The following is a 23,882-nucleotide window of genomic DNA, read 5'->3' on the forward strand; positions in this document are numbered from 1 at the left end:
GGGGAGCGGTATATGAAAACAGTACGGAAGAAAGCAGAAGGGGATTTTTTTCCTTGAAGTGTGAAAGAGACAGACTGATCACGAGCGAGCTTGGGCACAAGCGTATTGTGTTTTGTTTACAAACAAAACACAGTAGACTTCCAAGATGGCTGAAGAGTGGTTTTAGCAAGTTGGCCCACCTTAGGATATATTTCTACGCGTCTTGGTCCTAACCTTAACTTAACCTATTTCCCCTGAATTTTCAGATATTCCTACTAAAATGTATTATTATAATATAACGTCAATTTCAGACATAATTTTCGTATGGGATTTTCTCACCACTTGCCGAAAAAAAGTAATTTGCATTCACATAGAATACTAATTTTATTCGTAAAAGTTCATTTTCATTCATAATTTACACTTTAGAATTCGGTTTTTCTTATCAAAAATACATCATAATACTCGTTTCACAAATACAGACTGTTCCTTTCAGTTTCAGAGATGCCAGATTATTTTAGTTTGCGAAAATATATGCAAGTTATTTTATCTGCAAGCAAATGTTTTTATTCCATAAATGAGACTATGACAGTAGAACCCCGATTATCCGCGAGCGGGTGATCCGACCTGCGGATTATTCGTGACTGCGAGTTCCATAGTAAATCAATAGGCCTTTCCGGAATTTGTTAGTGAGTGGTAGGCCCATGCTCTTTTGTTGTGGTCATGGCTTTTACATTATTTAGCCACTGGTGTACACGACCTTATAGATGGATAGTTGATTGATTTCTGTATTGATAGAACATAGTTTTTATGTTGAAACATCTCTTTTCGTGTTTGCATTTTTTTTTGTCTTTTAATGGGTCATCCGAGATTTTAGCTAATCGCGATGAGTATGCCCGACTATTCCGCGGATAATCGGGATTCTACTGTAGCTTGAATTAACACATGATGCATTTTCATCATTTTCCCAGATCTTCTCATTCTCCAAATTTTATAGCGGAGTGTGAAGAAACACACAACCCGCTCACTAGCGCAAAGAATGACCGAGTTCAACGTTAAAAAATTCCTAAAACGTTGTTAAGTTTCATCCACTCTCTCACCATCACATTGTCAGGTCCGCTTTACACGGTCAACTTTATTGACAATATGATGACATTTGAGAGCATAATGACAGCTGAACATGGCCGACGACGCAGAAATCCGGATTTTCTGATTTTCGAGCATCAATATCGTGACATTTCATATGGATGCATGATGTTGACGTTTTACCTCACGGACTTCCAGACTGAGTTGCCAGATATGCAAGTGCACATTTAATTTTTGTTAGTCTTTTTTGCGATTGTAATTAAAATTTATAAACTACTGAAATTGTAGGAATCATAAATGGAAGCTTTTGGTTTGCAAAACCGATACTTTGAATAGCAAAATACGGTACTTTTCACGATACAAATCAAAACTTCAAAGTAAACTGACAATGTGATGGTGAGAGAGTGGATGAAACTTAACAACGTTTTAGGAATTTTTTAACGTTGAACTCGGTCATTCTTTGCGCTAGTGAGCGGGTTGTGTGTTTCTTCACACTCCGCTATAAAATTTGGAGAATGAGAAGATCTGGGAAAATCACAGATGAAAAAACATCATGTGTTAATTCAAGCTACAGTAGAATCCCGATTATCCGCGGAATAGTCGGGCAAACTCACCGCGATTAACGAAAATCGAGGATGACCCATTAAAGGACAAAAAAATGCAAACACGAAAAGAGATGTTTCAACATAAAAACTATGTTCTATCAATACAGAAATCAATCAACTATCCATCTATAAGGTCGTGTACACCAGTGGCTAAATAATGTAAAAGCCATGACCACAACAAAAGAGCATGGGCTTACCACTCACTAACAAATTCCGGAAGGGCCTATTGTCCAAACAGTTGTACCTTGTACTCGTCTTGCAAACATATGAAAACATATGATAGTGAAACCGTCGAAAGCCGCTGAATGTGTTTTACATCAAGCTCCTGCTGCGACTTGTCATTGTAAAAATCGCGCGGTAGAGCCGTCTAGTGTGTTTCCACGCTAAGAACATTGAAAAGTTGAAAGGTAAGTCTTTTACGGTTAAAGTTAAGTTTGTTATTTACTCTATCTTTTTATATGTTTCAGCTAAAAAGAATAAATCGACTCTCGGTGTCGGTTGGTGATGGAGATATTTTTCCCGCGTTTTGCAGTTAAAGACGTCGGTTAATCATTCGATAGATTCAAATAATCGAATATCTGCAATTTTATTCGAGGAATTTTGTATCGAATATTCTTTGTTTCTGTGTTCTTGGTTAACAAAAACTTAATGCCTGTTTTTTTATGACAAAAGGATCTTCCTGCGACTTGTTTTATTGTCGATATTGTTCCCGAAGCCCGAAGCTGTAACTGTAAAAATAACCATAAGCCACCGATTAATTCATAGTTTACAGTTTACAATTCTTTCGCAAGTGCGATTCTTTCACAAGTGTGTATATGTGTGATAATTGTATTTAGTGAACAACTATACGAAACAAACAAACAAATGTCAAACATTTGTACTTTACTTTTGCACGTATGAATCTAACGACGAATAATATATGAATCCATTCAATCCGGTGACAAAAAGGACTAAAATCAAATAAGAATAGTCCGAAAATCATATTATGCATTTTATTTAATAAATATTCCACGCCACTGACATTAATTCATACATATCATTGAACAATATTCTAAAATAGCAAAAAAAGTCTCTCAGACCTATGCGCGAGTATAGGAGTGTTAACCGTCATGATGTTTCGTCGAAATCCATCGAATATGCTAAACCATTTACGGTTGAAGCATAAAAATGATTCCCTGGTGGTGGAGAAGACTGGGAAGAAGAATTCAGGGTCTGCAGGAGTAAAATGCAGACTTGAAGAAGGTAGCCTCAGCTCCCGTTCTAAAATAGTAGTATCCAAATTCAGAGTGCCAAGGAAAATATACTATACTAGTGATCAATCATTCTATAAATATACTTCTTTGTGAACTAGTAGCTATAGAGACCAAGCATAAATATTCAAACAAATCAGCTATCCCAACAACAATCGAAGAATAGGTAGTTTTGAACAGAAAAAAATTATGTTGGTGCAATAAAAATATTGTGCATTATTCTCATGGTGTGCTTTTTTTTCAATCGTCCTCACAAAATCATGAAATGGTAAATTTATCAACATACTGAAATACCATTTCATTCAAAAACCATTATTCTGCACCATGTTTATTACAAAATTATATTTAATGTAATTAGAATTATGCCATCATATTTTTATCATGAATGTCTGTTCTTTTTGATTACAAGAAATAAATATATGCTCGATTATTCGAATATTGAAAGACAACTATTTGAATGAATCGAATATTTAAAAATGACCCCACGATTAATCAACAACCGAATAAACGAAAAATTTAGACATCTCTATTTTCAGTCAAATCCCTTCCCACAATCCTCTCTATATTTATACCGTTTCCACTCGCGACACGGTCACACCTTTATTCCACACATGTTGCTCACGTCATTCGCCGTGCAGGATGAAGACCAACCCAGCAAACATTAAATCGCATAACAAGCGTATATATAACATCATATGCCCTAAATTTTGGTTGGCATATAATGCGCCTAATTGGCATATGCATGCAAAAGTGGGGGCCATATACATACATGACAAATGCTTACCGAATTAGTTTGGATGAATATGCAACTTTGACCGGCTATAATAGCGATTATGTTGAAATTGAATTGCGATCTAATATGAACATATTGTCAAAGCACCAAATACGACTTTTGCCATACTCATATACGATTTATTACAGACATGTAAAAAAACAAATGGCGCAAAATATTTTCGTGAAATGTTTATTATAGCTGTAGGGTTCATTATTATATACATTCTTTTTATATCCTCACAATTTCTATGAATCTTGATAATCGATAATATTCATACCTGCGTGTGTAGATCCTTGGTTGAATAGACTAGAGATTTGACAGATCAGAAATACGGGAAGGATGGAGACAATTGACGAATTTACGTTGGATTTACAACCAGATGGCGCAGCGAGTAAAATGAGGATGTTTTGTTTTTTTGGTATGAAATTCGTTCAAATTTTCTAGAAAAATCAGAATTTATCTTCAAATTTCCCGGTTTCATGTATTCTTTCCACGCTGAAAAGGATAGAAAATCATCATTTTACAACTAAGTAAACGATGAATAGGGCGTTTTGCGCTAAAAATACTGCAAATTCTTCTCGTATCGGCCCCTGCATAATCAATGATATCAGCCAATTTGATGTGATATCGATTTCATCGCAGTTATCCATAGTATCAATAATCGGTATACATCATCAAACGTAAAATTTTCGAAGATTATCTATGACTTTAGTCAAATCGCCTGTTGAAACCATCGTAAATATACAAAACTCCAATTTTCTTACCATATACTGACGACATTCAATGGCTGAAATGAATCTAAACTGAAATAAAATGAATAATCACCACCGAATCTTGCTTTTCAGTGCATAAAATAAACAAACACCCTCACTTTTGTGGTTCTGAGCTCTAATGTAGATGTCGCATGAGCTGATTCAGCTTTGCGTAAATTCGTCAATTGGCGATCTAACGTACAAATCTACACCTAGGCGGTGTTGCGGTGAATGTGATGATGGTTTTAAATTTTGCCATGTGAGCTTATGGAAGGTTTGTAGTTCTTTCCACAAATTACAATGTTATAATCATAAAAGAATATTTGATTGCGATGAGTTTGTAAAAAATTTAATTCTGCGCAATTTTATATATAACATGTTATTTATTTACCTCTTTCAGTAGTGAAAACTATAAAAATGTTGACAATGGATGAATTAAAGAAGGAAATTCGAGAGCACAATCAAACACAAGTAGAAAAATGCACGATCCTGCATGTGAGAACTACCTTAAAAAGCCCGGAAGTAAAATATAAGTGATTTGTTTTTTGAGTTTTATACTTATGACAGACATACAGCTGTACTTGCGTTGTACTTCGAAAATTGTATGTCTGTCACCATGTACAGCGCTAGAACCATGCAAGCAACTCGGTACAATCGCTGTATCTGTACCGACCTATTTCACCGTTGTACATGGTTACAGCTTGTCAATTTCAACTGCTCGCAGCGCCATAGACGGGTAGTGGTGGCAACATGAACAAGTTTTGTCAACACCGAATCAAAACACCGCAGTGTTAAATATTCAGTTAGAGACGAATGAACTCCCAGAGTTTAAAGTCTCTTAAATCCAACACCAATTCCAATTCCTATTCAGTTCGTGAGGAAAAAAACTATAAATTATATATACCTGTGGCCAAGAGTAGTTGAACAATGGTAATGGAGCTAGCAAAGAAAAGGAAGGCTACGATGCTCGACAAATCGGGGATGCTGGTCGTCATTGAAGTGTGGAAGGACAATATTCTGTCCCTTCGGAGCACTTCCAAGAACTCCCACATCTACAAGCAAATGTGTGAGGAGCTGAAAGGCCACGGCGTTATACTTACGGCGGTCGAATTGAAAAACCGGATCAATAATCTCTCTCGGAAGTACAGGTAGATACTTTTTGAAAAGAATATAAAATCAAGTCAAAATAATGGCATATTTGGTCCCTACGTGGGGAAATGTGCCCTTTGTCAAAATAATCACAAGTGCCCCTGATTTTCATAAATTCCTGATCTACTGAAAAAAATCATGAAATTAATGCCAGAGATAAGATATTTTTTGTGGCATTTGTGATTATTTTGACAACTGAGCTACTAAAAAGACATATTTACAAAGCATACGGACCAAATATGATTTTATTTTGGCTCGAATTAACATGCTTTTCGGCTGTTAAAACGTTTGAGTCAGCACTCTACGGGCAATTTTTTGAGATAGTGTACTTTTACAGATCCGAAAGAAACGCCATGGGGCCCTCGGGAGGATCGCCTTCTTCTTGGGATTATTTTGATATTCTACACAGCTTTCTCCATACTTATAAACAAAACAGGTGATTGGTTCCGGTAAGTTAAAAGTAATTTTGACAGTAAATTTTCGAAAGAAGGAGACTGCATGGATCGACTTTCTCTTGTGTTAAACATCATCTAGAAAGCTTTCCTTACCATTTTTGACGTAGGACTACGTCTAACCGGAAGATATAGGGGGTGAAATGGAAATCTAGGCACTGAACAAGTAGGAAAAAATGCAAGATTTGGAACGCTTATAACTCGAGCATTTCTCAATAGATCGCAAAGGTTTTTGCATCAATTGATAGGAAATATATCTACGCATCTATCATAACGAATAACATTCCATTTTTCTTGAGATAAATAATTGAATAATTGTGAAATATCAAGCATTGTCAAAATGCACTATGTGCCCATTTTTGATTGGTCCATTTTGTGCTCCTCAAATCGTACCGACCAAAACGGGCAACCAGAGCAGCAGCGAAATAGAATGAAGCACGATTGGAAAGGAAAAAGAAAAAAATGAACGAAGCAATGGTCGCAGTCTCACACATGCGTAATCTCGAGCCAGCCAGTCAGCTTAAAAATCCCCGCTCCGCTGCCGTAACGATCATTCTCATTCAAACCGTACACCACATCGGTTCGCATCACAACACATCAACAAGCCAACCCAAGCAGCCATGGCTGGACATGGTAAAGGAGGAAAAGTGAAGGGAAAGGCAAAATCCCGCTCGAACCGTGTTGATCTGGAGTTCCCCGCAAGGGTAGCTATGCCGAGCGCGTTAGTACCAGTGCACCAGTCCACCTAGCCGCCGTTATAGAGCTTCGGCTGCCGAAGTGATCGAGTTGGCTGGCAAAACTGCTCGCGCTTTGGTTCGGTGGACATCAACACAACAACAGGCAGACGCAAACGCAATCGCAAAACGGCAGCAGGTAGCAGAAGAAAAAAGTTTGTTCTTTATACAAACTGCTTCAATGGCAAATCCAGAACAAGGCGGCATCGAGGGCGTTCGAAATGGTTTTTTTCAAAACCACGAGTATTAAGTTTTCTAAATTGGAACCATTCCATAAAACAAGGCGCTTTTCAGGGCCATTAAACCATCCAAAAAAGAGTATAGGAAATACAGTTCAATGCTTTCTAAAACAATATCCAAAATAATAATAAAACACAAATTGATTTTTTCATAATTTGTTTGCCAGGATATGATGAGTATGTGAATTTGGCAGTTGTTCTGAGCTTATTGATTTTCACCAATTCTTAAATTGCTTCTAGATTGAAAGTACAGTAATTTACACTTATCTCGACATTTAGTTAATTGGACGGACCTGTAATGCGACATATTTAGTTGGACATTTTTGTAAACATAGAGTTCGGGGTCCAAATTATGACCCCACATTGAAAGTCGACACTGTACCACTGTCATCGGAAATGTTCAATTACAGGTTAAAATTACCTCCAATCCGATACTGAGTGGTGGTAATGCGACGTGCCATTGAATGTAATTTATTGTAAAATATGTCACAAGCTGGATGGGAAGAATTTTTCCAACTGTGAAAGCTGTGGCGAGTGGCAAATGCAATCGCTAAACAGAAAGGTTTAGCCGAACAAGATGGGGATATCGAGTGATAACAAAACAATAAACTCTTTAGATTGAAGATAATTTTGTGATCCTGAAAAGGACCCTTTTTAGCCTGCATGTGAATCCAACGAGCGAACAAATCGTAATGAATGTATTTTTTTGCCATCGCTCCCTTTTAACGCTCATTCGTTCGTCTCGTTGGACTCGCCCCTCTGGCTGAGTCTGCCGATTTGTCTCTATCCTGTGAGTGTGTACCGCTAGAGTATAAAACACGCGGACCCCTAAAAAAATATCTTATTTTCTTTCAAACCGTAAACCCGTGTGGTTGTACGGCATCGGCATCGTGGACGTAACAAAGGAGGATGAGTTAAGGGAAAGGCAAAGTCTCACTCGAACCGTGCAGGTCTCCAGTTTCCTGTTGGTCGCATTCACTGATTGCTCCGCAAGGATAACTAAGTCGAACGGATTGGTGCCGGAGCACCAGTATACCTAACAGCGATTATAGAGTTTCGGCCGTCGGAGTGCTCGAGTTGGCTTGCAAAGCTGCTCACGACAATCAGAAAACCCGCATCAAGAACAGAGCAGCTTCGGTTCGGCGCTCATCAAGGCAACAATTAGTTTCAGTGAGTGGCAAAGTGTTTCTCCGGCACGTCGCATCAAATGTAATTTACTGAACAACATGTCACAAGCTGGATGGGAAGAAATTTTCCAACTGTGAAAGCTGTGGCGAGTGGCAAACGCAATAGCTAAACAGGAAGGTTTAACCGAACAAGATGGGAATATCGAGTGATAACAAAAACACAGCACCAAAGGTTCTTTTCAGAACCATCAACATATTCATAAAGAGTAAACAGTGAACTAATCCATTTTTCAGGTAGATAGGTAGGTATTCTCGTAGGAGAAGAAAATAAAACAATATATTTAAAATATATATTTAACAAAAGCTGTCCCCTTTGTATAGTCCTACGTCACTCCGGTTATGTCCCTGACATTACCCACCCGTCTTTTAATTTATTAAATGTGAGATAAGAACTTCCCTTTCAATTTGAGTCGTACAAATATAGTATCAAATCTCATGCAATGGGTGACTTTAGCGATGGTCCAAATGACCTGTTTGGTATAATTATTCTGAAAAGAATCAAACTGAGACCTTGCAGAATCATGCGCGGAACGTGAATGTATGTAAATAACCACTCAGTCTTAGCATTCAAATTCATTTTCATTGAAGCAGCTTTTGATTTATGAGTAATTTGAGTTGGGTTCTGATTCAAGATAGAATAGATAGTTCATCCGGCATCTTCTGGAAAGTATTCCAGGCAAATTTTATAGTTTTTCACTCAACTTGAAAACAGTGTTTTGATCTATATCAGGCATTAACGAAGCAACTAACAATATCTTTTATTTTGTTCCAGATGATGACTACTGCGATGCTGAGTATTTAGATGGAGCGTACAACCCGAAGAACGACACATTCGCTCAATCTATGTTTATGTCACCTTCTGCGCCGACATCATCAGTATCATCGTCATCACCAACACTGCCATCATCAAGCCGCAGGAAAAATTGTTGGAATTGGCTATAAAGGAAAACGAAAATATGGTTACTTTTATGGAGCATTCCAAGACTACAGATCTTCAAATAATCGAGCTCATGAAAGAAAATAACGCGTTGATGAGCAAGCTGGTCGATAAAATTTGAATTGTGTACTTGGAAATTTGAACCAAATAAAACATGTTCAAAAAATCAAATGAATACAGAAATTGATAAAAAGTTTGCGGTGGTGGGTACCACCCACTGTTTATACAGTGAATATAGAGGGAGATAATGGGACAGTTTCCCTGTGATATTTACCGAAATGTACCATCAGTGCGTTTCTAATCCTGGATGCTGATGCGTTTTCGTTTCTTACTATCAATCCTCTTTGTGGTTGTTGCTTCGAATTTAAGGTTTGAAGCTGGATCATCCATTTTTTGTTAATATGGTCATTGTGGTTGTTACATAGGTTATGTAGAATGCAGCAAGTATTGATAATTGTATTGACATTATTTAGGTCGACCTCCAAACCTTTCCCGATTCTTCTGAAACGGGCCTTCAGATGGCCGAAAGCATTCTCTACAACCCGTCGGCATGCTGATAGATGATCATTAAATAACTTTTCATGCTCCGGCTGATCTACAGAAAATAGAAACGGCTTCATCACCTGGTTTGACAGTCTGAAAGCCGAATCGCCGATCAACAGCATCGGTACTACAACCCCTTCGATTAGTTTCGAATGCGCTTTAAATGTCTCGTTCGTGCAGTGTACTTTTTTGAGTTTGGAGTTCTCAAAAATAGTTGAATCATTTGAACGGCCAGGAACTCCTACTGTTTCTGCCGCTGTACTCGGATTCGGACGAATTTTAGAAATTAAACTTCAACTTCTTTGAACTTAAAAACTTCCGTAAAATTCACGACCAATTTATTCCGTGTTCATTTAAACTGGATGACTAAACTCGAACAGATACTTTCTTCGACTGACTTGTGTGACGACCGGCAGAATTCAACACAACTATATTGCGAGAGAAGAGATCACAAAAATTCTCCGATAATCCCTAAATCTATGACCGCGTTAGCGCGATCATTATCATGCGACCGAAAGAGACGGATCTATTCCAACTATTTGTGGATCACATGTTGGTTCTTAAAACTAAACAGTATACTTTTTATCTCTCGCTCAATCATATGCCGGCCGCCTTGAAATGCCTTCGATTTCAATTCTTTTTTTTTTCTACGCTAGATACCGTTATACAATTCGGTTTGTTTTGACTGTGAAGTGAGACTGCTACGATTGCTGTGTCTGGTTCTATTATGTCTGGATTGTTGTGTCTGGCGTTGCTGTATTCCTGTGGTGACTGCTTCTGGTATTTCTCGCTATTGTCCCTGAAATTGCGTTGACCTTGAACTCTGTTCCTTTGTTTCAAATCAGCTGATTTGTTGGCGACTGTATTGCTGCTACTACGGTTGTTGATTCTGTTACTGCTGTTTCTGTTGCGATCTGTGATACTGCTGTTGTTTCTGGATGTTGCTTCAACTGGACCGATTATTTACGTTGTTGGAATTCCTTGACACCAGGACTGCTTTTGATCTTCTAATAATGTTGACTTTATTTTCGTGACTGTGACGGATGCTCATTGCATTCCGCTTGTGTTGCTTATGCGTTGCTGCTGTGTCGCTGTCAGATAAAATAAGAACGGCTTTTTTATTCTGTATTTATTTAATAGAAAACGACTTGCCTGGACTGCGGAGGCCACAATGACCTCCGCTGATTCCGTCTGGCACCACTGATGTTCCCTCAGGGTTAACGAAAGGCAGCATATGATGACTGTTCGATGGTGGATGTTGAAAATGACGGCATAAACGTTGTTGACGAGATGATCGCCGAAACTAGCTGGTCATGCTTGACGACGATCAAACTGTTACGTTTGGAGAATGAATAGCGCTCTTCACCTCTAGTGCCGTCACGGGTACCTCAAAATGTCAAAATAGCTGCACTTAGTTTCTGTTTTGATCGGGCGCACAAATGCGCTGGCGTTATACGCCGATGTTAATGGACGAACTGGACGTAGCTAGATGCACTAGCACAACTGTTTGCTTGCTTCATGCAACACAACATGCAACCAACACCGAAACAACACAGATTACCTCAGTTTTCTGGAACTGGTTTCAAATACGAATTCGCCAAGATTGGCTTGCGATTGAGATAGACTGAGAAAAAAAAATACGGATAAGCTTTTTGAAAAATTATAAGGTACATAACTTAACTGAAATGCGGAGGCCGACCTCGACCTCCGCCCTTGGGGGAGCCCTAGCTCTCCCCATCGCCCGAAACTGTATTATCCCGAATAGGCAATATGCAAATTTTCGAGATTGCCCTACGAAAACTGCCGTACTTTGTTCGCACTGTTACAACGCGTACGTTACCATCCGGTCCAGCGTGAATTTCAGTCACTCGTCCTAGATGCCACTTTAATGGAGGAGTGTTGTCCTCCTTTAGGACCACCATTGTTCCAACTGCAATGTTGTCCTTCTGCCTTGTCCATTTAGTACGATTGTGGAGGTTGGACAAGTACTGTTCTGACCATTTTATCCACATGCTTTGAACATAACGCTGAACTTTTTGCCATGCGGACAAACGATTCTCCATAATACCTTGTAATCCTGGTTCTGATATTGCGGTTAGAGGTCTGTGTATCAGGAAGTGCCCAGGGGTCAGGGCCTCAAAATCATCTGGATCATTGCTCAAAGGGGTGAGCGGACGCGAATTGAGGATTCCTTCAATTTGTGCTAATATCGTCACCATTTCGTCGTACTTCAAAATATGTGTTCCTATCGTGCGTTTAAATAAAGTTTTGAAGGATTTCACAGTTGATTCCCACAGTCCACCAAAATTTGGGGAACGTGCTGGGATGAATTTGAATTCTATCTCCTGTTCTACGGCATCCTTCATTACTGTTTCCTGGAACTGCTGGTCATTGAATAATTTACGGAGCTCTTGCAGTTCCCGCTTCGCACCCACAAAATTGGTGGCATTATCGCACATTATTAGACTAGGTCTTCCACGTCGCGATACAAATCTTCTTAGAGACGCCAGAAAAGCCTGTGTTGTTAAATCCGCCACAAGCTCAAGGTGTACTGCCTTCACGACCAGGCATACATACACTGCTACGAAGCTCTTCACAGGACGACTTCGACGATTTGGATAAGCCACATAAAACGGGCCACAATAGTCTACCCCAACTCTTTGGAACGGTGAGCATGGGGTCACTCTTTCTGGTGGAAGGTCCGCCATTAGTTGTTCGTGTATTCTTGGTTTTGCTCTAAAGCATGCCACACAATTGTGAATCACCTTCCGTGCTAGATTCCGTGCGTTCACGGGCCAGAAACGCTCTCTTACTGCCGAAACTAATATTTGCTGTCCCGCATGACACAGCTTGCGATGGTAGTGTGTAAGTATTATCTCAGCCAATGGATGACGATGATCTATCACGTACGGATGCTTGCGGCTGTTTGTAATGTTTGCATGACTAAGCCGGCCGCCAACACAAATTAATCCATTCATTAAAACTGGATTCAGTGAAATGATTCGGGAGGAAGGTTGCAACTGACGACCATTTGACAGGTCTGCCATTTCCTGCGGAAAACTCTCCTGTTGTGAGAGCCGAACTACCTTGTGTAAAGCTTCTTCATATTCGTAATACGTAATTGCTCCTGTTCGACGACTGACGTGATTAACCTTTTGAGCATTGTAACGGAAACGATAGATGATTGCTACGATACGAATTAAATTCGGCAGCGCTGATTTCAAGCTGAATATTTCGCTCGGCGGGGTGGATTGCAGAATAGCAATGACAGCACTTTTCTTCTCCATAATTGTTTGATCTAGTTCTTCTTCGTGGATTTGACCACCCTTTGGCCAGTGGGATTCATCGAATATTAGCCAGGAAGGACCACGGAACCACAGCGTCTGATAATGGAGTTGCGCCGGGATCATTCCTCTCGAGATTATGTCGGCAGGATTTTCTACTCCTGCTATATGCTGCCATATCCCGTCTCTTGTAAGATGCTGAATTTCGGAGACTCGATTTGCAACAAATTCCTTCCATCTTGAAGGTGGCGACGCAAGCCAGCATCTCACTATCGTAGAATCCGTCCAAAAGTAGGATTGTGGTTTGATTCGAAGACTGGTTATAACTTTGTCGTATAGATGCGACAATAATAACGCCGATGATAGTTCAAGACGTGGAATCGACTGTTTTCTATTATTTGTTTTTAAATTCTCTAGAGGAGCCACCCTGGATTTTGACGTTAATAGCTGCACATTCACTTGTCCGTCTCCATAAACTGTTCGCACAAAAATACAAGCTCCATACGCTTTCTCCGAAGCGTCGCAGAATCCATGAAACTGCACTACGTTCGCATGGTTGCCGATTCCAACCCAACGAGGCACCGATATTCCGTCGATTGCTGCGAGATTTCTTCTAAATTCGATCCAATATTGTTCAATATCGACGCTCAGTTTGTCATCCCAGCCGTATTCTTGTTTCCACAGTTCCTGAAGGAATATCTTCGCTTGGATGATGACCGGACCAACTACCCCCAATGGGTCAAACAGTCGTGAGATATCAGCTAGTATCGTTCGCTTCGTGATAGTCGATGAAGTCCATGCAGGTGTGCTGAAACGGAAGGTATCTGTTCGGGGCTCCCAAATCAAGCCCAACGTTTTTACTGATGAATGAGCTGAATCCAAATCTAAAATGGTTCGATCGTCACGTAGATGACGAGGTACGCTCTTCAGGATCGCCTCGCAATTAGAATTCCATTTGCGCAAAGAGAATCCACCTGATTCCAATAATTCTATCAGTTCCTTCACTAATTTTACGCCATCTTCGAAGTTGTCCGTTCCGGTCAGCAAATCATCTATGTAGAAGTCTTGCTTTAACACCCTTGCCGCTGTTGGATATTTATTTACTTCATCATCTGCCAATTTCTGTAGGCACTTCGTTGCCAAATATGGAGCCGAAGCCGTACCATACGTAACTGTAGCTAATTCAAACGTACGGATTGGTTCTATCGGTGAATCTCTCCACAGTATTCGCTGTAGTCGCTGATCTTCCGTGTGGATACCTATCATGCGATACATCTTCGCTATATCAGCGACTATAGCACATTTATGGACCCGAAAACGCAGAATGATGTCCAACAAATCCTCTTGGACAACTGGACCGACCATTAGTGCATCATTCAACGATACTCCTGTACTAGTTTTACAGGAGGCATCGAAAACAACACGTAACTTTGTTGTGGTACTATGCGGTTTCAAAACGGCATGATGTGGAAGGTAGAAGCCTGTCTCTTCCTTTTCATCCTCGCTGATAGGTTTCATGTGTTCGAGTGCTAAATATTCGTGAATGAATTCTGTATACAGTTTCTTGAGTTCTGCATTCATCGAGAATCTTTTCTCCAGTCCCATAAAACGTTTGACTGCAACATCTTTTGAATTTCCGAGCTGATTAATCAACATTTTTTTCTTAGGTAACGTCACTATGAATCTCCCGGTTTCATCTCGTACTGTCGTTTTTTCAAAGAACTGCTCACATGCTGTCTCTTCGAGAGAGTAAGTGGTTTTCGATCTACACGTTTCCAATTCCCAGAATTTAGTCAGTTGCTCTTGGATGTCCATTGAAACACTAACATGGACCATCGACATTGATGGACCGCACGTATTCTCAGGAATTTTGCCAGCAAGAACCCATCCAAATAACGTGTTCTGCATTGCAGTTCCCTCTGACGTTGCCTTCTGTTGTCCCTCACGTAACAGCTCAAAATAATACTCTGCTCCGATAATGATATCAATTGGACTGGATTCATAAAATAACGGATCAGCTAATAGCGTTGACTCAGGAAGTTTGAGGATCGATGGATTGAAGCTAGAAGTTGGCAGCGACACAGTTAGCCTTGGCAGCACATAAAAGTGCATGTTCGTAGAATATAGCGATATGGTTTTCGTTCTGGCTGCTACTTCCGCACTGACTGCTGTAGTTGACATGAACCGACTAGATCCTATACCTTGGACAACTAGATAGGATGGAGTTTTCTTGAACCGCAAACTTTCAAAAAATGTGGAAGTCATGAGGCAATGCTGGGACCCAGAGTCCAGTAGTGCTCGTGCTAACTTGAAATTTCCGCAAGAATCTGTCACTTTAACAATCGCCGTTGATAAGAGAATGTTGTGTGTGGGTGTAACGGGTAAAGTGGTGTTGGTTTGACTTACAGTGACCAGACCTGTAGTGGGTTGTGTGGGTGTGCTATGCGAGGTGGCAGACGTAACAGGTGTATTGTTGGTCGACGGTTGATTTTGTTGAATCTGATTCGAGCGTGTGAATTTTGGTTGTCGAAAATGTTGGTCTATTGTCGCGGGTCTTACTTGCGGTGAGGGAACTGGGGATCTTACCTGTCCTACGTGTAACATGGAATGGTGGCGCTGCTGGCAGTGGTGGCACAATCCTTTCTCGCAGGTCCTTGAGAAATGTCCCGGGTGAAGGCAATTACGGCACAGTTTGTATTTCGCTACTGCTTCGATTCGCTCAGAAATTTTCATTTTCTGGAATTTAGCACATTTAAAAGCAGAATGCCAAGAATCGTTACAGAATGGACATCGAACACCTTTTCCATACGTGGGGTGACACACTGATAGTTTCGGTTGACGGAAATCTGGATTACTAGGTTTTGATGACGCTACAGCCTGTAATACTGCACAGTGATTACGCAGAAACTCAAGTAGATTGTTGTATGACGGGACATCCTTAGAATTATGATGTGTTTCCCAGTGACGTAACGTGACTGTGTCCAGTCTTGAGCCTACCATGTATGCCAAAATGGTGCTCCATTCTGCGGTTTTCTGACTTATTTTTTCTAGCATCTGTATATTTCTTTCGAACTCGCTAATGAGGTGGTTTAATCCCTCATAGCTTTCCCGTTTCAATACATCCAACGAGAATAAAGAATCCAAATGCGCCTTGACTATAAGTTTCTTATTCTCATAGATTTTCTCCAATGCCTCCCATGCTACTTCATAGTTAGCTGCTGTCTGCTCAATGGAGCTTATTTTCTGAAGGGCATCTCCAGAGAGTGAAGAACGAAGATATGTGAATCGATCCATTGGTGTTAACTGCGTGTTGTTGTGTATGAGACTGCGAAACGTGTCCCTGAATGTTACCCACTCACGGATCTTTCCACTAAACATCGGTAGATTTATTTCAGGAAGCTTGACCTTGGAAAAGGATCCACCTGATTGCCTTGTTTGAGGACAGTCATCATCGTTTGAAAATGTTTGCCGTTTTCTCATCTGTAACTCAAGCAGTTCTGCCTTGAGGTTGCAAAACTCATCGTCAAACTCCTGTAACACTCTGAAGTTCTCCTTCTCGCGTTCAGCCTCTGCAGTCTCTTCTTCACCGCACTTCGTTGACTCATCCTCCAACAGCATCTCGATTTTTGCTCGGGTCTCTAGAAAATCCTTTCCTACTTCCTCCAGCTTCTGAAGTCGCACACTGATTTGTCGATTATCTCTTTCTGAGCTGTAGTTTTCCAAGAATAATCTGATAAGATTCACACTATCCCGCAATTGACGCTCCTTCTTCAGTAATGACCTCAAGTTGGCACTCATTTTCACTTCTCACTGCACTGCACCGGAAAAGTGAAATTAATCACTTTTCAATAATAAATTGACAGATCAACCCAAACGTTCCACCCACGCGACCTCACGCGACACTTCCGATAGACAATGACGAGCAATGGTATGAATAAACAGCGGAAAATATTCAACAATTCGACGATTTTTTGAAGAATGGAATACAATAATACAACCTCTGCTACCTGCCAGAAATAAAACTCGCATGCATTTATTTATTTATTTTCATTTTATTTCAACACCACGGTCGGTCACATGCAACAAACCACCTCCCTTTCTTCATGCAGTACTTCTCTGAGTATTCTTTTATGCACTGTCATCTGCCTTCCAAACTCTCGAATAGCTAAATCCTCCTCCAGGTATTTGCTCCAAATGATCCCCAGCAGCAGCATTCGCTGTTCACTCCAGCAATCGTGGATAAATTTCTCCTTTTAATCAACTTTTAATTTCACCGAATTTGTATGGAAAAATTCACTTTTCACAATGTCCGCGAACAATTAGTTTTGTTGTCCGGTCAATAGAACACAATAGCGTTCTATACGACTTATTGTCCACAGATAATTCGTCCGAATATCCGATCCGTTATCTATAATCCGGAGATCCGGCTCGAAGGACCAATGTTTCTGCCGCTGTACTCGGATTCGGACGAATTTTAGAAATTAAACTTCAACTCCTTTGAACTTAAAAACTTCCGTAAAATTCACGACCAATTTATTCCGTGTTCATTTAAACTGGATGACTAAACTCGAACAGATACTTTCTTCGACTGACTTGTGTGACGACCGGCAGAATTCAACACAACTATATTGCGAGAGAAGAGATCACAAAAATTCTCCGATAATCCCTAAATCTATGACCGCGTTAGCGCGATCATTATCATGCGACCGAAAGAGACGGATCTATTCCAACTATTTGTGGATCACATGTTGGTTCTTAAAACTAAACAGTATACTTTTTATCTCTCGCTCAATCACCTACGTTGATATATGTGAACCGGTAACGATGATCCACCGCAGCAAACAGAATAACCGAATGCCATCCTTTGAAGTTATAGTAGTCGGTTGCCTCATTTTTTGGTACTTTGACTTCTATATGGCATCCATCAATGGCACCGTAGCATTGTGGAAAACCCAGTTTCTCGAAGCCACCGACTATTTCTGATATCTTCTCCGAGGTTGGTGGGTATGCGTCAAACACTTCGTGTTGCACAACATCTACAACCGCATTGCAGATTTCAATGACCAGTTCACACGTAGTTGTTCTTCCTACACCGAATAGACTTCCAATAGTTCTATATTCCGCTGACGATCCGAAAGCATATAGGGCAATAGCGATGCGTTTCTCCAACCGAATAGCAGACCGCCAAAGAGTATCTTCTCTTTGCAGGCGATGTAATTTTTTGACCAACAAATTAAACGTACATCTGTCAACCCGAAACGTGTTTTTGAACTTTTTATCACTAAACTTTGGTACTTCATCTTCCCAAAATCTAGAATTTTCTACCTGAAAGACCGATATAGTTAGAGAAATTAAAGTTGATATTCAAATGCATCTTACAGTTGACCACACCCTACGTTTTCGGGATTTAACCGGACTAGAGAGTAACGAAACGTATTTCCTGTAGAGCTTCCTAGATATCAAAGCTAACATCCTATATTTCCTGCTCTGCTTCAACAGCATTTGAATTTTTCAGTTATTTTGAATCATTTTCGTTCTGATTACGTTCAGCATCCTGAAGAAATAAAAATACAAAAAATAAACAAGCAAGAACGTTGACGGCATTGAGCTTCGTATTACGAAACGGGGGAGTAGGCATGACAATATGGGTTTGCAGAAGAAATGAACACACTTTCAAAATAAAAACTATGAATGATAATTATTTTTCCCAAATCAAATTAGTACTCCATGTAAATTAAAATCACTTTTGCATGCAAGTAGTGAAAAAATATCGTACAAAAATTATGTCTAAATATAATTTTATATTATAATGGTAAGTTTTGGTGAGAATATTTGGAAATTTATAGAAAATAGTTTAAATTAGGGTCAGAACAACGTACTTCTAGTAGGCAAACAACGCCAAGAAAAAAATTTCATACAAATTTTAGTAATTGAAAACTGCCTTAGGGTCGACTAATCTGATAGAGAAGAGTCACACAAACTAATGTCGTATCCAGATGTCGACACCATTCCGTTGTCAACCCGAATGCAATAGATTTAAATTCCTGATTGTCAGTTTGACATGCGGTACAATGTACAACCAAAGTATGTCTGTCATGGTACGATAGTACCTGTACAATGCTGTACTCTTACAACGCAAGTACAGCTGTATGTCTGTCCCTGGTATAAGAGTTGTTCTATACTTTCCAGAAGATGCCGGATGAACTATCTATTCTATCTTGAATCAGAACCCAACTCAAATTACTCATAAATCAAAAGCTGCTTCAATGAAAATGAATTTGAATGCTAAGACTGAGTGGTTATTTACATACATTCACGTTCCGCGCATGATTCTGCAAGGTCTCAGTTTGATTCTTTTCAGAATAATTATACCAAACAGGTCATTTGGACCACCGCTAAAGTCACCCATTGCATGAGATTTGATACTATATTTGTACGACTCAAATTGAAAGGGAAGTTCTTATCTCACATTTAATAAATTAAAAATGGTAAGGAAAGCTTTCTAGATGATGTTGAACACAAGAGAAAGTCGATCCATGCAGTCTCCTTCTTTCGAAAATTCACTGTCAAAATTACTTTTAACTTACCGGAACCAATCACCTGTTTTGTTTATAAGTATGGAGAAAGCTGTGTAGAATATCAAAATAATCCCAAGAAGAAGGCGATCCTCCCGAGGGCCCCATGGCGTTTCTTTCGGATCTGTAAAAGTACACTATCTCAAAAAATTGCATGTTAATTCGAGCCAAAATAAAAGCATATTTGGTCCGTATGCTTTGTAAATATGTCTTTTTAGTAGCTCAGTTGTCAAAATAATCACAAATGCCACAAAAAAATATCTTATCTTTGGCATTATTTTCATAAATTTTTTCAGTGGATCAGGAATTTATGAAAATCAGGGGCACTTGTGATTATTTTGACAAAGGGCACATTTCCCCACGTAGGGCCATTATTTTGACTTGATTTTATATTCTTTTCAAAAAGTATCTACCTGTACTTCCGAGAGAGATTATTGATCCGGTTTTTCAATTCGACCGCCGTAAGTATAACGCCGTGGCCTTTCAGCTCCTCACACATTTGCTTGTAGATGTGGGAGTTCTTGGAAGTGCTCCGAAGGGACAGAATATTGTCCTTCCACACTTCAATGACGACCAGCATCCCCGATTTGTCGAGCATCGTAGCCTTCCTTTTCTTTGCTAGCTCCATTACCATTGTTCAACTACTCTTGGCCACAGGTATATATAGTTTATAGTTTTTTTTCCTCACGAACTGAATAGGAATTGGAATTGGTGTTGGATTTAAGAGACTTTAAACTCTGGGAGTTCATTCGTCTCTAACTGAATATTTAACACCGCGGTGTTTTGATTCGGTGTTGACAAAACTTGTTCATGGTGCCACCACTACCCGTCTATGGCGCTGCGAGCAGTTGAAATTGACAAGCTGCAACCATGTACAACGGTGAAATAGGTCGGTACAGATACAGCGATTGTACCAAGTTGCTTGCATGGTTCTAGCGCTGTACATGGTGACAGACATACAATTTTCGAAGTACAGCGGTAGTACAGCTGTATGTCTGTCCCTGGTATTAGGTTACATTAGCATCATTTTCTTAGTTCAAAAACAAAATCCAGATATCTCACCGATCGTTTACGTTGTGCTCTCGAATTTCCTTCTTTAATTCAACCATTGTCAACATTTTTATAGTTTTCACTACTGAAAGAGGTAAATAAATAACATGTTATATATAAAATTGCACAGAATTAAATTTCTTACAAACTCATCGCAATCAAATAATCTTCTATGATTATAACATTGTAATTTATGGAAAGAACTACAAACCTTCCATAAGCTCACATGGCAAAATTTAAAACCATCATCACTTTCACCGCAGCGCCGCCTAGGTGTAGATTTGTACGTTAGATCGCCAATTGGAGACTGAAGGAGAAGCCGTAAATAGTGGTGAGAACCAGGAATGATTGAGAAATAGCTGCGATAAACTCTACAATTGGCGACGAGGATGGGATAGATAACCGAAGTAAGTTCCATTAATTTGAATAATTAATATTGTTTTTGTTGTAGATACCCGTTCGTAATAGATGAAAATTCCTAGAATTGCATGTAGAAGAAGAACACAAAATGGTGGAACTCAATGACGGTGAAAGAAAATAGATGAAATTTGGAATTGGTATTTGGAATTTTGTATTATTTTTTTTTGTTGTGCCCATAGCGTATTTCTGGTTGATTGTCTGCTGACAATAATTTATGGTTGGCAGCATGCTAATCATTGCCTGTGTGATAGTCTGTTGTGACGGTGGCGGATCACCTGTCGATTGTCTGATGGTAACGATTCATGACTGTAGCGGATAGCCGACCATGACCTCCAAAGTCATTTGCTTAAATGCAGTATTTGTGGACGTGGCGGGATGCCAGTCGTTTGCTTAAATGCAGTATTTGTGGACGTGGCGGGATGCCAGTCATTTGCTTGAATGCAGTATTTGTGGACGTGGCGGGATGAGAGTCGTTTGCTTAAATGCAGTATTTGTGGACGTGGCGGGGTGCCAGTCGTTTGCTTAAATGCAGTATTTGTGGACGTGGCGGGATGCCAGTCATTTGCTTGAATGCAGTATTTGTGGACGTGGCGGGATGAGAGTCGTTTGCTTAAATGCAGTATTTGTGGACGTGGCGGGGTGCCAGTCGTTTGCTTAAATGCAGTATTTGTGGACGTGGCGGGATGCCAGTCATTTGCTTGAATGCAGTATTTGTGGACGTGGCGGGATGCCAGTTATTTGCTCAAATGCAGTATTTGTGGACGTGGCGGGATGCCAGTCATTTGTTTAAATGCAGTATTTGTGAACGTGGCGGGATGCCAGTCGTTTGTTTAAATGCAGTAGTTGTAGACGTGGCAAGTTGCCGGTCGATTGCTTGAATGCAGTGGTGTGGTGTTTTTTTTTATCCAAAATATATATTTTTATTAAGGCTCATATGGCGTCAACCTGACGGGGCCGGGAGTTCAATATTTCGACAATGTTTGCCTTATAACTATGTTAGTAATATGTAACCGATTACTCGCGGTTGGCTCGAGGTTAGTATTACAAGTGTTTTCGTAATTGTGATGTTGCTGTCTCCAATGCTCTGTACCTGTGCCCGACACGGGATACTTCCTTTTGGGATGCAGCTGACCATTAATCAGCAACGCCCCCTAGTCTGTACCCCATATCTAGCGTGGTGCGTCTTCCCGACTCGAGGAATCCAGTATAGAATGGTCACTAGCCGGCGCAATCATCAGCTCGTGTAGAGTTGTCATGAGCGGTACAACCTTTGGCTCTTGTTGAATCATCAGTGGACTGCACAACCTTTGGCCCGTGTATCTGTAACGAGTGTGTATTGCCGCGACTAAGTAAAAGTTTATAGATCGGATAGGAGGGATATGAAACAGGGACACAACGAAGGAAACATCATTAAACGTTGACATCGGCGTTTCTGAGGAACAGGTATAGATGAAGCAGAAGATCAGGATCACGGCTACCTAAGATATCCCGGAAGGGGATATCCGATTGTCTGCCTTTTGCTCTCAGTGCTCTAGAGAGCTGAGAGCGAGCAGCATGGAACCGGATACACGACCAGACAATATGCTCGATGTCGTGGTAGCCATCGCCACAATCACAAAGATTGTTTGCTGCGAGCCCAATGCGATAGAGATGCGCGTTTAGGTTGTAGTGATTGGACAAAAGCCGAGATATCACGCGAATGAAATCACGGCCTACATTCAATCCCTTAAACCAAGCTTTCGTCGAAACCTTAGGGATAATCGTGTGTAACCAGCGACCGAACTCATCTTCACTCCACATGCGCTGCCAACTAACGAGTGTGTCCTGACGAGGAATGTGAAAAAATTCGTTATAAGCAATTTGCCTTTCAAAAAGTGTGCCTTCTGAAGCGCCCACCTTAGCTAGCGAGTCCGCTTTCTCATTCCCCGGAATCGAGCAATGAGAGGGAACCCATGCTAAGGTAATCTTGAATAATTTTTCGACCAAAACACTCAATAGATGTCTTATTCTTGTTAGGAAATAAGATGAGCGTTTATCAACTTTCATTGAACGAATTGCCTCTATTGAGCTGAGACTGTCTGAAAAAATAAAATAATGGTCGATGGGCAATGTTTCAATGATCCCTAGTGCGTAGTATATCGCACCCAGTTCAGCGACATACACGGAACAAGGATCTTTGAGTTTGAAAGAGGCACTGGAATTTTCATTGAAGATGCCGAAGCCAGTGGACCCGTTTATGAATGAACCGTCAGTAAAGAACATTTTATCTGATCTAACTTTCCCATATTCTGCCGAAAATATCGGCGGAATAGAATCGGAGCGCAGATGATCTGGGATTCCATGGATTTTTTGTCGCATGGACAGATCAAAATTGACAGAGGAATTGCAAAAGTATGGGAAGCAAAATTGGTTGGAGATGCCCGGTGAAGGGTGCACTTCATGGGTAAGGAAATCATGGTACAAAGACATAAAACTTGACTGAGGAGTCAGTTGGAGTAGATTTTCGAAGTTATCAATCACCAATGGATTCATGATCTTGCAACGGATGAGAAATCTGTAGGATAATTCTGTGAATCGAAGAGTAAGCGGGGGTACTCCTGCCAAGACTTCGAGACTCATCGTATGTGTCGAATGCAAACACCCCATTGCTATACGCAAGCAACGATATTGTATTCTCTCCAGCTTGAGAATATGAATCCTGGCAGCTGATCGGAAGCAAAAACTGCCATATTCCAACACTGATAATATCGTTGTTTTGTACAACTGAATGAGGTCTCCTGGATGGGCACCCCACCATGTTCCGGTTGGTTCCCGGAATAAATCGCCACAGAAAACGACTGCAACAGAAACCACCGCTTATAAAATGTG

The 23,882-nt window shown here is 40.3% G+C and overlaps 1 protein-coding gene across 4 annotated transcripts in view; it reads right to left on the reverse strand.

The window, feature by feature from the left end:
* Positions 1–4,154: 4,154 nt before the first annotated feature.
* Positions 4,155–23,882, reverse strand: part of LOC129770806 (dynein regulatory complex protein 1 homolog) — a 41,633-nt gene continuing 21,905 nt past the window's right edge. Inside the window, exons 9-10 of one of the 4 annotated variants that reach the window (XR_008742198.1) lie at positions 19,557–19,668; positions 18,396–18,523 (exon numbers count right to left, since the gene is read on the reverse strand). Coding sequence is in view for 3 of the 4 variants with exons in the window: in XM_055773900.1 (XP_055629875.1) it covers positions 19,609–19,668 (60 nt within the window). In the remaining variant the exon portion in view is untranslated. Of the gene's footprint in view, positions 4,188–8,831; positions 9,142–18,395; positions 18,524–19,554; positions 19,669–23,882 lie in introns of those variants that run through there. The other 3 variants (XM_055773906.1, XM_055773905.1, XM_055773900.1) reach the window with 3 other exon arrangements.

The sequence above is a fragment of the Toxorhynchites rutilus genome, chromosome 2, assembly GCF_029784135.1.
Source record: "Toxorhynchites rutilus septentrionalis strain SRP chromosome 2, ASM2978413v1, whole genome shotgun sequence".
Lineage (NCBI taxonomy): Eukaryota > Metazoa > Arthropoda > Insecta > Diptera > Culicidae > Toxorhynchites > Toxorhynchites rutilus.